This window comes from Sinocyclocheilus rhinocerous, unplaced genomic scaffold (genome assembly GCF_001515625.1).
Source record: "Sinocyclocheilus rhinocerous isolate Xijiao unplaced genomic scaffold, SAMN03320098_v1.1 scaffold3738, whole genome shotgun sequence".
Lineage (NCBI taxonomy): Eukaryota > Metazoa > Chordata > Actinopteri > Cypriniformes > Cyprinidae > Sinocyclocheilus > Sinocyclocheilus rhinocerous.
In genome coordinates, this window is record NW_015654497.1 from 37,120 (window position 1) to 49,935 (window position 12,816).

Here is a 12,816-nt window from a genome sequence, read left to right on the forward strand (position 1 = left end):
AAACAATAATTATAACCAGCAGTAGTAGCAACACCAATGTTGTGGGTTCAATTCCCGGGGAATGCATGAACTGATAAATAAAAGCATCTCCCGAATGCATAAATGTGAATGCAAATGAAAATAAAGGGCTTGCACACATGTGTAAAATGGACCTGCTTTAAAGCAATAGTGTAACCAAAAATGCTCATTTGCTCAAAAATGACAAGCTAGATTTCAAATCTTCTGAAGCCACTAGGAGCAGACCAAAAACTTGAACCACTGAAAATCTTTCACTCTGTTGTACATTTCAAATCTCAGCCATGTGATTTGAATGTGCGCATATTAAAATTAGATGCTTCATGATCAGTTATGGGACACAGGAGAGCAATATGTGATGGAGAGACTGTGGAGCAGCCTTCCATTACTGTATTTTAATGGGTTCGTATTTATTTTATTTATACCTCACTTTTAATGTTTATTAGGAGCTTGCTGTTTTATATTTCCTGTTTTAGCAGACTGGAGGCAGCCTTTACAAAATCGCACCTGGTGGGAAGCATTCATTTCAGTGGGTTATCACTCTTAAGAAAAATGGTTCTAAACAGTACCAGAAAAGGGTTCTTCGGCTTGTAACAATAGCAGAACCATTTTTAGTGCTAAATATTATTTGTATATATTATTTATTAATATTGTTTTTTTACCCCTCTATCTGCCTGGTCTTATAATATATTAAAGTGTCTATTAGGATTTTACATAAAATCAACAACAACAACAACAACGTGTCAATTAGGTACTTTTTTCAGAATACATTAATGAATGACAATGGACATTGAACATAAATAAATGCTTAAAGAAATAAAACTAAATAGAGCATAAAATAGTGTATTGAAGACGAAGCTCCAGTGAAATATCTTCACAATCCTCTATGATGCCTTTAAGTTAATCATTATTAGTATTTTGTTGTGATTGAATTGCAGTTTCCCTCTGCAGATGACGAGGTTGCAGGATATGCCAGCATCTGAAATGCACAATTGAGTTTAGATATACAATGTGTCCCCTTTCATTTGTTTATGTGAAAACAATTGTTTATGAAGGCCAAAAGTAGTATGTGAGCACTTCACAATGTTAAAAGGAAAAAGTAATAAATAGTCAAGGGATAGCTGGGAACACAGTTGAGTTTAGAGTTACAGTGTGTCCATGTGTTTGTTTAAAAACAATTATGTTTATGAAGGCCAAAAGCAAAAATGTACAGTATGTGAGCCCTTCACAATCTTAAAAGAAAAAAGTGATATAAAGGCATGGGATAGTTTTAATATTTATTGTGACTGGGTATGTTTATACATAAACCCAAGTAATAATAAAAAAAAATCAAACTATATGAATTTAAAATTCATTGTTGTTTTTATCTACTTTGTGGAGGAGAGAAGTTTCCACAGCTTAGCAGAGCTGCAGACACTTATATGTGACCAAAAAAAAAAAAGAGAGAGATAAGAACATGTTTGTTTGGAAGCCAGTTAAATTTTTAAAGTTAAATTTGTATTTAAATTTAAGAATGAAATCATTTTCATTATACATTAACTGATTTTCTCTCTCTCTCTTGTTCACAGATTGAGACAAAAATAAATTTTATGTAAATGGAATGTTCCAATTGGTAAAAGAGGGAAAATGTGTATATAAGTAAGCCATATCTAAGTTATTGTTAGTGGGATTGTGTTTGGGTTTAAACAAGGTTAAACAAGGTTATTGCTGCATGCTGTAATGGGTTTTTGAATTTGTATCCTTTTTGAGTGAGGGTTTGCATTATGTTACAGTTCTGTGTCTCAGTTTTTAGTGAGTTTCCTACATCTTCAGTCAGTTTCCTTGGTTTTCATCTGTTTCTATGGTGTTTCATGGTTTGATTAGTGTTCGTTTAAAAGATTTGCTGAGCTTAGATCCTGACTTATCATCTTTGCTGACTCTGTGTTGAATTAGTGAAGCATTGTGATTATTGGCAACACAAAGTAAACACAATTTCGTTTGGCAAACACTGTTTATGAACAATGAAATCCACATGGAAGCAATTGAAAAACAGTCAAATACTCACACGCATACACAGCCCCACCATCACAAACAAAATCACACACACTAAAATACTTGCAAAAGCACATTCGCTTTAATGTCATACCCGTTTGACTAGGATATGTCATGTACAGAAGTTCTAAAGAAGCAGATTTGATGGTAGAGCGTGTGCAGAGCAGACCCTTATTCAAACATCTCATTAGGAAAGGTGTTAACTTGAGAGACAACTAAGCCTGCAGGTTAAGGACACGGGTAGATAAAATGATAACATCCACAGGGGATTTCTCCAACTTTTTTTCTGAATTGAACTTGTTTCATAATTGATGAACTTTACACAATTTTCGAACTGAACTGAATCAACATTGAACTGAATCAACAAATTACTGGAGCTGAATAAAGACAATATTGTTTTGTTAGAGCTGCTTTACAGCATAATTTGGATTATATTTGATGATGTTTGCATCATAGATTCTCTTGGTTCTGTTTCCTGATTAATATTGTGAAACTGCTTTGAAACAATCTCTATTGTGTAAAGCGCTATATAAATAAAATCGACTTGAATTGACTGAACTTAAAAATAAAAGTTCCAAAAGGGCTGCAGCGATTCCATAGAAGAACCATTTTTGGTTCCCCAAAGAACCTTTCATTTAACATACATTTATTTATTTATTTTGTAAAGAACATTTTATAAATCTAAAGAACGTTTTGTATAATGGAAAGGATCCATGGAGTTTCTTAAAGGTTCTTCATGGAACCAGATGAAATAAAGAACCTTTATTTTTAAGAGTATATATCCCTTTACAGTAGTTTCCAGATTTGTTATTTCTTCTGAATTTAATTTTTCATAAGAGCTGCCAAAATGCTGTACTAAATGCTCAATATCTGTATCACCCTAGCAAATCCTACATATTAAGAAGCTGCACAAAAAGAGTGCTAATGCGAATATCTTAAATATCTTCTGAAAACAGCGAGGAGTTGCAGATGTAGGGTTCTTTTTGGCCCTCATCTTCTTCCAGCAGTTTCTCAAGGGCCAGAGTGCCCTCGGGGGCTGGGGGAGTCTCTACCTGCTGAGGCTCCAGTTCTGGTGAGTATACTGGCAAGGTCAGAGGCACTGGGAAGAGCTGGGGGGCTGACAGGGCTGCTGGCATTGAGGGGGCCTGCACAACGGAGCCGGAGATAGTGGATAAAGGCTGAGCCCAAGGGATGTACGTAAAGGAGGAGTCCGGGACCTCCACCTGAGGCAGGGCTGAGCTGGAAGTGCTCATGGTCTAATAGGGAACCAGATATGGGACTAGTTAACATCTTCAGACATGAAATAATAGCAGTGGCTTAGCATCAGTCTGTGGCTCACCGCAAGGTTGGTGAAGAAAGGTGTGTGTAACGTCAGCATGGGGGAAGGGCCCACCACAGTGTAACTGGGACAGATCGGCTGGACGTACATATCCGTGTGGGACGGGATGGCAGGGTCGTGGTGTTGGTCTGGAGGAGTCCAGTGACTCAGAGGTTGAAGAGCAGATGTGCTGGTGGTCTGGGCAATCCATCCTGTGCAGAGCCCACTGACATCCACTAATGAATCATTAAGGCAACTCTGGTTGACTTCTACGAAACTAGAAGACCCTTTCAGAGAGGAAAATAAGCATGAAAAGGATTTGCATTACTCAATGAAAAAAGAAAGTTCATACTGTATGTTACTTACCAGCATGTGTGTATGATGGCAGAGCGTTGTTGGGAACCATCAACTAGAAAAAGTACAAAGGTGAAACATATAATTTAATTTTCTAAATATTCTTGACTCAAGATACATTTACCTGAGAAGCTAAATTATTTAAGTCTTGTTTTCTGAAAAAATGATAAAAATTGTGTTTGTTTTTGCTTAAAACAAGAAAAAATATCAGTCAATGGGGTAAGAAAAATAATCTTAAGATTAGGCGTACTGGATGAACGGTAAATTGTCCACAGAAGTACAAGTAGAATACACATAATAAATAATGTTATCTTCAGTAGACGGCTCGCATGGCTTTGTTTTGAATTGCTCGTGTTACTTAGCATTGGCCAGACATTCTTACAGTTCGATGTTAAGAATGAAATGTGACAAATCATGTTTACATTTCGTGCTTGGAAAGAGTTCATTTTGTACACTGCTTACACTTCATATTTATAATTAAACATTAACATTTTTCTATTAAGACAGATATTGAAAGTATTCTATCCTCAGGATTCAATAAAGGGTCTAACCTCATACAATCAGGACTGGGATCTCAGTGAGTATTGTCTAGAAAAGATGACCTTGGTTCCACAAAGCTAAAAATGTAAGTATTCCTTTTCTGGTGAGCACATTTGAATAGAAGAAACTCAGGAGTTTACAAGAATACATTGAAGACAAGAAAACATTGAAACAGCAACAAACCAGTAAGAGATGAAAAGAGATGAGCGACGACTTAAAATAGAGGAAGAAAGGTTACATTGTAGCTATATATTTTAGTTAACTAGTATGTTAAAAATTATAATATTACTGCAGTGTTTGTCTCTTTGCTAGGCCAATTTCTACATGGACTGTTTTACTCAGTGGATGCTTTAAACCAATCTGTTAATCAGTATGTTTATGAAATAATTTCAGAATAAATCTATATTTTATGTCCATGTATTTAGTATTTAGTAACATCTGGCAGGATAAGGTGCAGCCAGTTGTCTTCACAGTTTATTTAACAATAACAATAACAAAGCTGGGTATATATTACATTTTACACAACAGATCAAAAACAATTAAGGTGTAGCACAATGTGATACCTTTGTAAAATGATTTACATATCAGGACAAGTTGTTCCACTTAAATTCCACTTAAACAGATGATAGGGACTTTTGTTTAAGATCTGGTAGTTTGGATCAAGTAGTTTGCTGTGTGTGGCCCCCAAGCCAACAATGGCCGATCTGTTTAAAAACACATCTCCAAACCGAGAGAGGTGTTGACTGAAATTGCAGAGAGCACATGGAGGGGCTGGCTTACAGATAGCCTAGTTAACACTAAAGTAACAGAGAGCAGGTCTAGTTCTCGTGTGTGGTTTCACTTATTGCCATAATATGTAATGCCTCTTGGGAAGCAATTACTAACTCAAGTGTCATCAGAATAGCTTTAAAGAGCATTTGTAAACAATCAGGCTGGCATTAGAAGAGCCGTAAAGAGGCTTCATAAGATCTCATGCTTTTCTACAGTTTGCTAAAGGCATTTAACAGAGTTCGGCCCATTATGTGATTTCATTGTGAGAAGGAGGCTGTTGAGTGTATGTGTGTGTGTATGTGTGTATATGTTTTTATGTGTTGTCAAGAATAATTAGAAGGTTGGTAGGCAAGCCTCTTGGCAGATCCACAACCGGATTTGCATAGGCCCTATGCCCAACCCCTCCGGCTGTGTGGGGGAATAGTTTAACTGTCACGGAAAAACACCTGGATTATATAAAACCAAAATCCCCTTGGAGTTTGGAGAGCCTGCCTTTCTGCACTCAGTAATGTCAAGCTAACATTGATTTTGCAATATTTCACAATCCTATAATAAATCTGAGATAGAGTTAGCCGATTAGCAGGATTTTATTGTGAAATTTTAACCTCTTCCATTAAAATGACATTTGAACAGTGTTGCTAGACTTTTAAAGTGAGCTTATCTCAACATGTCCATGCAGTCTTTTGCAATACTTCGCAATCCAATAATCAGTTTGAGAGTTTTCAGCCCTCCTGGGCTCCATTATTCAGCCAATTATTAGTAAGTGCCATGAACTGACCTGACTTGTGTCTGCCATTTTAACAACTACAATTAAATGGATAGTTCACCCATAATGAAAGTTCTGTCATCTTTACATTTACTCACCTTCATGTCATTCCAAACCTGTACTTTACTTCTTCTGTGGAACGTAAAAGAAGATATTTTGAGAAGGTCCTACAGGTTTGAAACGACATGAGGGTGATTAAATGACGACAGAATTTTTTTGGGTAAACTATTTCTTAAGTGACACAATCAGCAAACAATCAGCCATCTTTTAAACCCTAACTAATCTTTTAACATTCATTTCTGTATATACTGGTACATTTTTAACATTTCAAGATAAATAACATTACATTAAAGTTAAATTAAAAGAACATCTATTTTTTATGTACAAATATGCTTAACAATGACCAATAGTATAAAATAACATGAACCTAGATTAATAAATCTGTAAAGAAGTATAGTTAGCCAGTTAACAGTATTTTATTGTGAAATTGTAACCTTCTCTTCCATTAAAATGACATTTAAACAGTGTTGCTATGACTTTTAAAGTGAGCTCATCTCAACATGTCCATGCAATATTTTGCAATAGTTCGCAAATCTTATAACCAATTTGAGAGTTTTCATTTCTCCTGGGCTCCATTATTTGTCATATTAACAATTGCAATTAAAGGGATAGTTCACCCAAAAATGAAAATTCTGCCATCATTTACTTTACCTTCATGTCATTCCAAACCTTCTATTCCTTAAGTGACACCAACCAAACAATTAGCCATCTTTAAAGCCCGAGGTCCTCTTTTCTTTCATAAGTAATCTTTTTCAGTCTCATAGTTGGATATCAATATTGTGTATTGGATGGATTAGATGAAGAAAAAGAAAAAAGAAAAAAAAAACAAGCTAGGACTTGAATGAATAACAAATGAGATAATGTTAAGGGAGAGTTTTCACAATCAAAAGCATGTCTTATTGAGTACATGTGTGCACACACGTGTGCTCTAGTTCCTACTGCGGTGGGGGGTGTCGTTCTGGCAGCATTTCCTCTTTTTCTCCGCAGCAGCTCCTTCACGGGGTCTTTGACTCTCACTCCCTGGTACGGCTTGGATGCAGATGACTCTGACAGTGCTGTACAAAAAAAAACAAAAAAAACACAGCAGATATGAGCACACCTCATGTGTACAAAACATTGCTTCTAATGCATTTTAAAGATCCTTTGAGACATACGGATTTGTTTGCTGGTGCCAAGTTAAACAAGGTGTGGCTGAAAGTGTTGAAAGTTTCAGTCACTCAACAGATACCTCTTTTATTTGGACCTTTCGTCTTTTTTGTATTGTGTAATCTGAAGTACAAAGCTACTGCAAGAAATAATCACTCAAACTCTTGCTTTCTTGAACAATTTCAGCCATTGGTGAATAGTGTGGACCTAGTAAGCCTGAGTGATACTGAAATCAGCTTATTTGCAGATATAATTATACAAATCCCACTTCCTAATCTATTCAAATAAAGCAGCTGGTCAGATATAACAATACGTTTAATGATCGTTTTTCATTAAATATCCACTTGCTTGTGTCCTCATATGCTACATATGATGGTGGTACATGGCTGTAGCAGATTTTATGAGAACTACACAGCTGCAAAATTGTCATGTTGAACCCCCTGAGCAAATTTGAATGCTTTTCTTGTTTTAGAAACTCCATGTGAAGTTTCCAAGGAAGTGTGAGTATTACTGTTTTCTGGACAGCTATATAATTCATAGGCAGAAAAATAACATCCAAGATCTGTTTCAAGCCTCTCCATATTGATACATTTACGGTAAATAACTAACAGCTGTGGTTGTCATAAATTTAATGTAAAACAATATGGTGTTTCAGGCATTATAGGAGGTGGTACATTTTACAGTTCATAACAGTATATATCATTAACTTATATAATGTTAATATATTATTCTACTGAAATTACTTGAATCTGATTTGAACTTTAAAATCTGCCGATGAACATGTTATAAAAGAGATGTAAAATAGAAGGCTGCAGGATGACATGACGGACAAAAAAAAAGGTCTTATCCATGAACTATGGTTCATAAATGTCTGCATGGCTCATATATTTACACAAAACACTACAATAATGAAGTAAATAACTGATTTAATTTGAATGACATGTAACATAAACACCCCAATGTATACAACCAATTAAAAGTTTGGGATCGGTAAGAATTTAAAAATATTTTGGAAAAAAGTCTCTTACACTCACCAAGGCTGGACTCATTTGATTAAAAATCAAATTATATATATATATATATATATATAATAATAATTTAAAATGTAATTTAGTCCTGTGATGCAAAGCTGAATTTTCGGCATCATTACTCCAGTCTTCAGTGTCACATGATCCTTCAGAAATCATTCTAATCTGCTGATTTGCTGCTCAAGAAACATTTCTTAGTATTATCAGTGTTGAAAACAGTTGTGCTGCTTAATATTTTTGTGGAAACTGTGATACTTTTTTTTCCAGGATTCCTTTCAAAAGAAAAACATTTATTTGAAATAGAAAACTTTATAAATGTCTTTCCTGTCACCTCTGGTCAATTTAATATGTCCTTGCTGAATAAAAGTATTATTTATATATATATAAAAAATATTAACCCGAATTTTGAAAGGTAGTGCACATATAATAACAAAAATAAAAATAAACACAATATGCAAATAAAATATTATCAGTTGTGATGCATTACACAAGGGTATGTGGGAAAATTATTTTTCATCACAACTCAAAATATGGTGTCAAATATAATTTTACATTACTTTTTTCTTAATGTTTCTAGTTATACTATCCAATAAAGTTCAATTACATGAACAATTTTTAAAATTTTTCTTACTTTTTAAAGCTTTTCTTAATTTGGTTAACATTCATCTCTCTATATATACTGATACATTTCAAGTTAAAATGTTAAATTAAATTAATGTTAAATTAATAGCATTAATGTGTTGTGAACAAATATGACTTAACAATGAACAATAGTTTATAAAATAACATTGCCTAGATTAATCAGTAAAGAAGCATTCTTAGGTCATGATTCCTAATGCACTACTAGATAAAGTTAATGAATAGAACTTTATTGTAAATTGTTACCTTTTTTTTTACACAGCACACAAAGTAACTAATCAGTGAGCCAGTTAACAGGATTTTTACTGCAGAATTTTCACATTTTTCTCCATTAAAATTACATTTAAACAGAGTTGCTATGACTTTAAGCTCATGTCAGCATGTCCATGAAGAGGCAATAAAAACAGTACAGTACATCATCATGATATATATGTATAGTTGTGTGCATCTGTAGCTGCTGGCCAACAGTGAATTCTGAAGAAAGCTGCCTGCAGTGCACACTGTGTGCTTAAGGAGGTGTGATTGTTTGGTGATATATAACTGTCCTCATACATCATTTAAAAAAAACCCCCACAAAAAATAGTTGAAAATGTATTAGAAAAATCCTCAACGAAACTCCAGTGGTTTTATTTCTGCACCCCAAGTAAATTTGGTCAGTTTATAACTGAGTCACTCAAGTCATGATTTGTGATTCATTATTCAGTCATTTTGTGAGTCACACAAAACTTCATCGTGGTCCTTTAATGTGAAAATCTGTTATCGCTTGAGCTGTTTGCTAAACGTTGTTTGCGTAAAAAGTCTCTCACACTCTCCACACCCCATTCTCTCACAACTGTTACTTCTTAAGGCTAAAGTCTCAATGTTTAATCACCAAATAATGAATCAGTAATGTACCTGTTCTGTGCCATTCATCATAGATTCACCACACACATTGGTCTCTGTTAGAACAGGCTGGCAACCAACCACCTGCTTTAGATTTTAATTTTAAAGTTTTAGTGAATATAGCAATATATAACAATAATAACCCTGATTCAAACCCAATCCTTTTTATTTATTTTTTTTTGAAACTTTAACCTTCTTTTTCAGCACAAAATAATTTTTTTATAATTTAATAATTTCTGAAATGTGACTGGTATACATTCAAGTAACATGTTTTTATTTTGGGGGTCCATTTGAAAAATACAATAATAAAAAAAAAGCAGCAGCAAAAGTATCTTTACATCAGTCAGAGAACTTTACCATAATTCATTTCATTTAATCACATTTAAATGTGTAGAAAGTATTGGAACTTTTTTCATGAACGATGAAAGAAAAAAAATTAACAATTGAAGAGCGTTATCAAGTCTGAAATGTTATAAAATATGATATGCTTAAATATATAACATTGCAGTATCACATTGATACTTCAAGATATATTTAATATATTCGAATAGATGACCCCAAAAGGAACATTTAGAGTTTCTGTCAAATAGCCAAAGACTAGGCCTCTGTATTAATGTATCTGTCACCCATCTTGATAGCAACCGCTACATTCCATACTGCATTGTAATGAAAAAATGCAGGCACCAGTACAACCATAAAGCTAAACAAAATTTATATTGTCAAATCATAAAACATGCAAAGATCAGCCTGAATTCTACTGGTGATGAAAAGGCAAACACTAAGCTATTAATTAATCACGCCACTTATCAGAACTGATAACATGGCACAACAGCAAAAATCAATTGGTTTCCGTCTCTATAATGTAATAGGAGCTTGGTAGGTTTTGCATATTTGTGCTCCGTCTTAAAATATATTTTTTTGATGCATCAGATTTTTGCAGTGCTTTTCGTAAATAAATAAGTATCTTACATTTGCATACTGCAACATAATGCGTGAAATGTGCAAATCTAAATATTGTATTGATATTCGGAAATTGTACTTACATTTTCCCATGTGCACAGTCTTATACTCTAAACTCTTATAGTATCTAGTCAAAAACCTTTTCTATTTACTTCCTGAGATCATCTCATAATTGTACAGTGGGTGCTTGAATGGGCTGCCTTATAAAAGCAACAGCATGCAGTTTCAAGTGATGTCACCACAAAGGGAAGCTGAAGTTCACATTCATTTAGTACCACCAGTTTACCACAATGTAAAAGTTTCAGTTTAACATATCTTATGAAAGTTACAAAGTATATGTACATAACTGCTCTATCCAACGAAACAAGCAGAGAATAAATTGGAAAAAAACATTTCATATCCCAGTGGCACACCTGTACAATCAATTTATTTTGATGAGCAGGAGCAAAATTACTGATCAACAATAATTTTACAACTAAAACACACCAATAAAGTGTTTTGCATAAAGTGTTTAGATCACCAAACTGAAATCTGTTATTTTATTTATTTATTTTGTTTTGTTTTGTTTTGCATCTTGGAGATCACCAAACTAAAATATTTTGTTTTATTTTATTTTCACTGTTTTTGTTAATGCATGGCTGTGGAACAAATAAGTTAATAATTAAAAAACAAAGTATTGTGGATAAAAACAAATCAACAAGAATTTTACACCTAAAACACCAATAAATTGTTGTGCATGTTGGAGTTCACCATATTTAAATCTTTTATTTTATTTTATTTTATTTTTTATTTTCACAGTTTTTCTTAATGCATGGCTGTGGAGCAAATAAGTTAATAACTAAAAAACTAATTACTGTGAACAAAAGCAAATCAACAATAATTTTACAACTAAAACACACCATTAAAGTTTTTTTTTTTTTGCATCTTGGAGATCACCAAACTGAAATCTATTTTATTTTAACACTTTTTTAATACACGCCTATGAAACAAAAGTTTTTTTTTTTCTAATTTCTCTTTTTATACTTGGTGTCTATGGGCACCCATACATGACTTGCTCTGTTGATAAATATACATTATATGATTAAAAAGCATAGGCAGTTTAACTACATTCCAAATATGATTTATATTTACTTTACTGCAGTAAATAAATGTAGTTTCTTTCTGGGTGCAGTTTTTAAAATCGGAGTTCAAAATTAGACTGCTGAGAATTGATGTAACCCATGTGAAACTGCCACGCTAGTCAATTTATTAGTGTTTAAAGGAAACACCTGCACATACTTTGAGCTTCATTGACCACTTAAGCCATGAAGCTCATCATGTTCCTTTTCTCAGCTTAGTTCTTTCTATTATTACACAAACAATCACACATCTCAGCAACAAAAACAAGGAACAGCTTTTTATTTATAACAATAACAAAATACATCTGCTTGTAATTTTTTATCATGTTATCCCTTCAACTCCGCACAGTTCAAAAATACAGCTGACTCGTACAAGATTTCTTGAGGCGTCTTCAAAGTTCTCGGCTCATCAATATTTGAAACGGCCTCTCCAAAAGGCGTATTAATGAGGGAAAAGACAAAGAGCTAAAAATTCTTACTTCAGCCTTGTGTGCGAAGACAGATCTTCCTTCTGAATTGAGAAACAAAGCGTAAATGAGATACCACACAGTGCCAACTGTTAATGCATGAAAGCATTCACTAATGCAAACTACAGTGTGGGCTCAATGCAAAGAAGCACTTTTCATTAGGCCTCAGTGAAGAGGAGTTATTAAAAAAGCACTGTTTCTTTCTACGAATGTTTGAGTACATGAAACGTTTTCTGAAGTACTGTGGGGAAAAGTGTTTTTACCAGCACAAACTAGAGCCGTTGAGGACTATCAGATTAGGAAATAAGGTCTTGACCTTTAGAAGTGTTGTCTAACTCCTCTTTCTAGACAATATGCAATGTTAAAATCACTTACACTATACCAAGCTTATTTTATTTTTGAAAGTTGTGACTTAAAGAAAAGAGGAAGCGATTAAACAAGTACAGCTTTGCTTCAGGCAACTCGAACATCCAAATTTATAAGTTCAGTTACTTTAGGTTTTATGTTTAGGTGTCGAGCGTGACAATGAAGGATGAAAAGAGGCTTATCCTCTGTCATCTTTCACCTGGAGCATCGCTGGGGAGTATAGCATAAAGAGGGCAGAGGCGAGCCAGGTCACACACTCATCTGCAGAGACACCGCACTGCTCTGTGTGCTTTACTAGGAGGGCAAATACCACAAAACAGCCTCTGGGGTCGAGTGTTACGGCTCTCCCTTTGAA

The 12,816-nt window shown here is 34.2% G+C and overlaps 1 protein-coding gene across 3 annotated transcripts; it reads right to left on the reverse strand.

The window, feature by feature from the left end:
• Positions 1–2,715: 2,715 nt before the first annotated feature.
• LOC107717181 (POU domain class 2-associating factor 1-like) lies at positions 2,716–12,181 on the reverse strand. 3 transcript variants are annotated; one of them, XM_016523863.1, is made up of 5 exons: positions 12,108–12,181; positions 6,795–6,910; positions 3,731–3,773; positions 3,386–3,651; positions 2,716–3,302 (listed from the first exon to the last, which is right to left on the reverse strand). In XM_016523863.1, exons 3-5 carry the CDS (start codon positions 3,768–3,770, stop codon positions 2,982–2,984), a joined length of 627 nt encoding a protein of 208 aa, XP_016379349.1. In that variant the 5' UTR covers positions 3,771–3,773; positions 6,795–6,910; positions 12,108–12,181; the 3' UTR covers positions 2,716–2,981. The 3 variants fall into 3 exon arrangements, with proteins under 3 accessions (XP_016379349.1, XP_016379348.1, XP_016379347.1); XM_016523862.1 differs by lacking the exon at positions 12,108–12,181 and adding an exon at positions 10,594–10,670; XM_016523861.1 differs by lacking the exon at positions 12,108–12,181 and adding an exon at positions 10,594–10,670 and having other exon boundaries at positions 6,777–6,910.
• Positions 12,182–12,816: the final 635 nt, after the last annotated feature.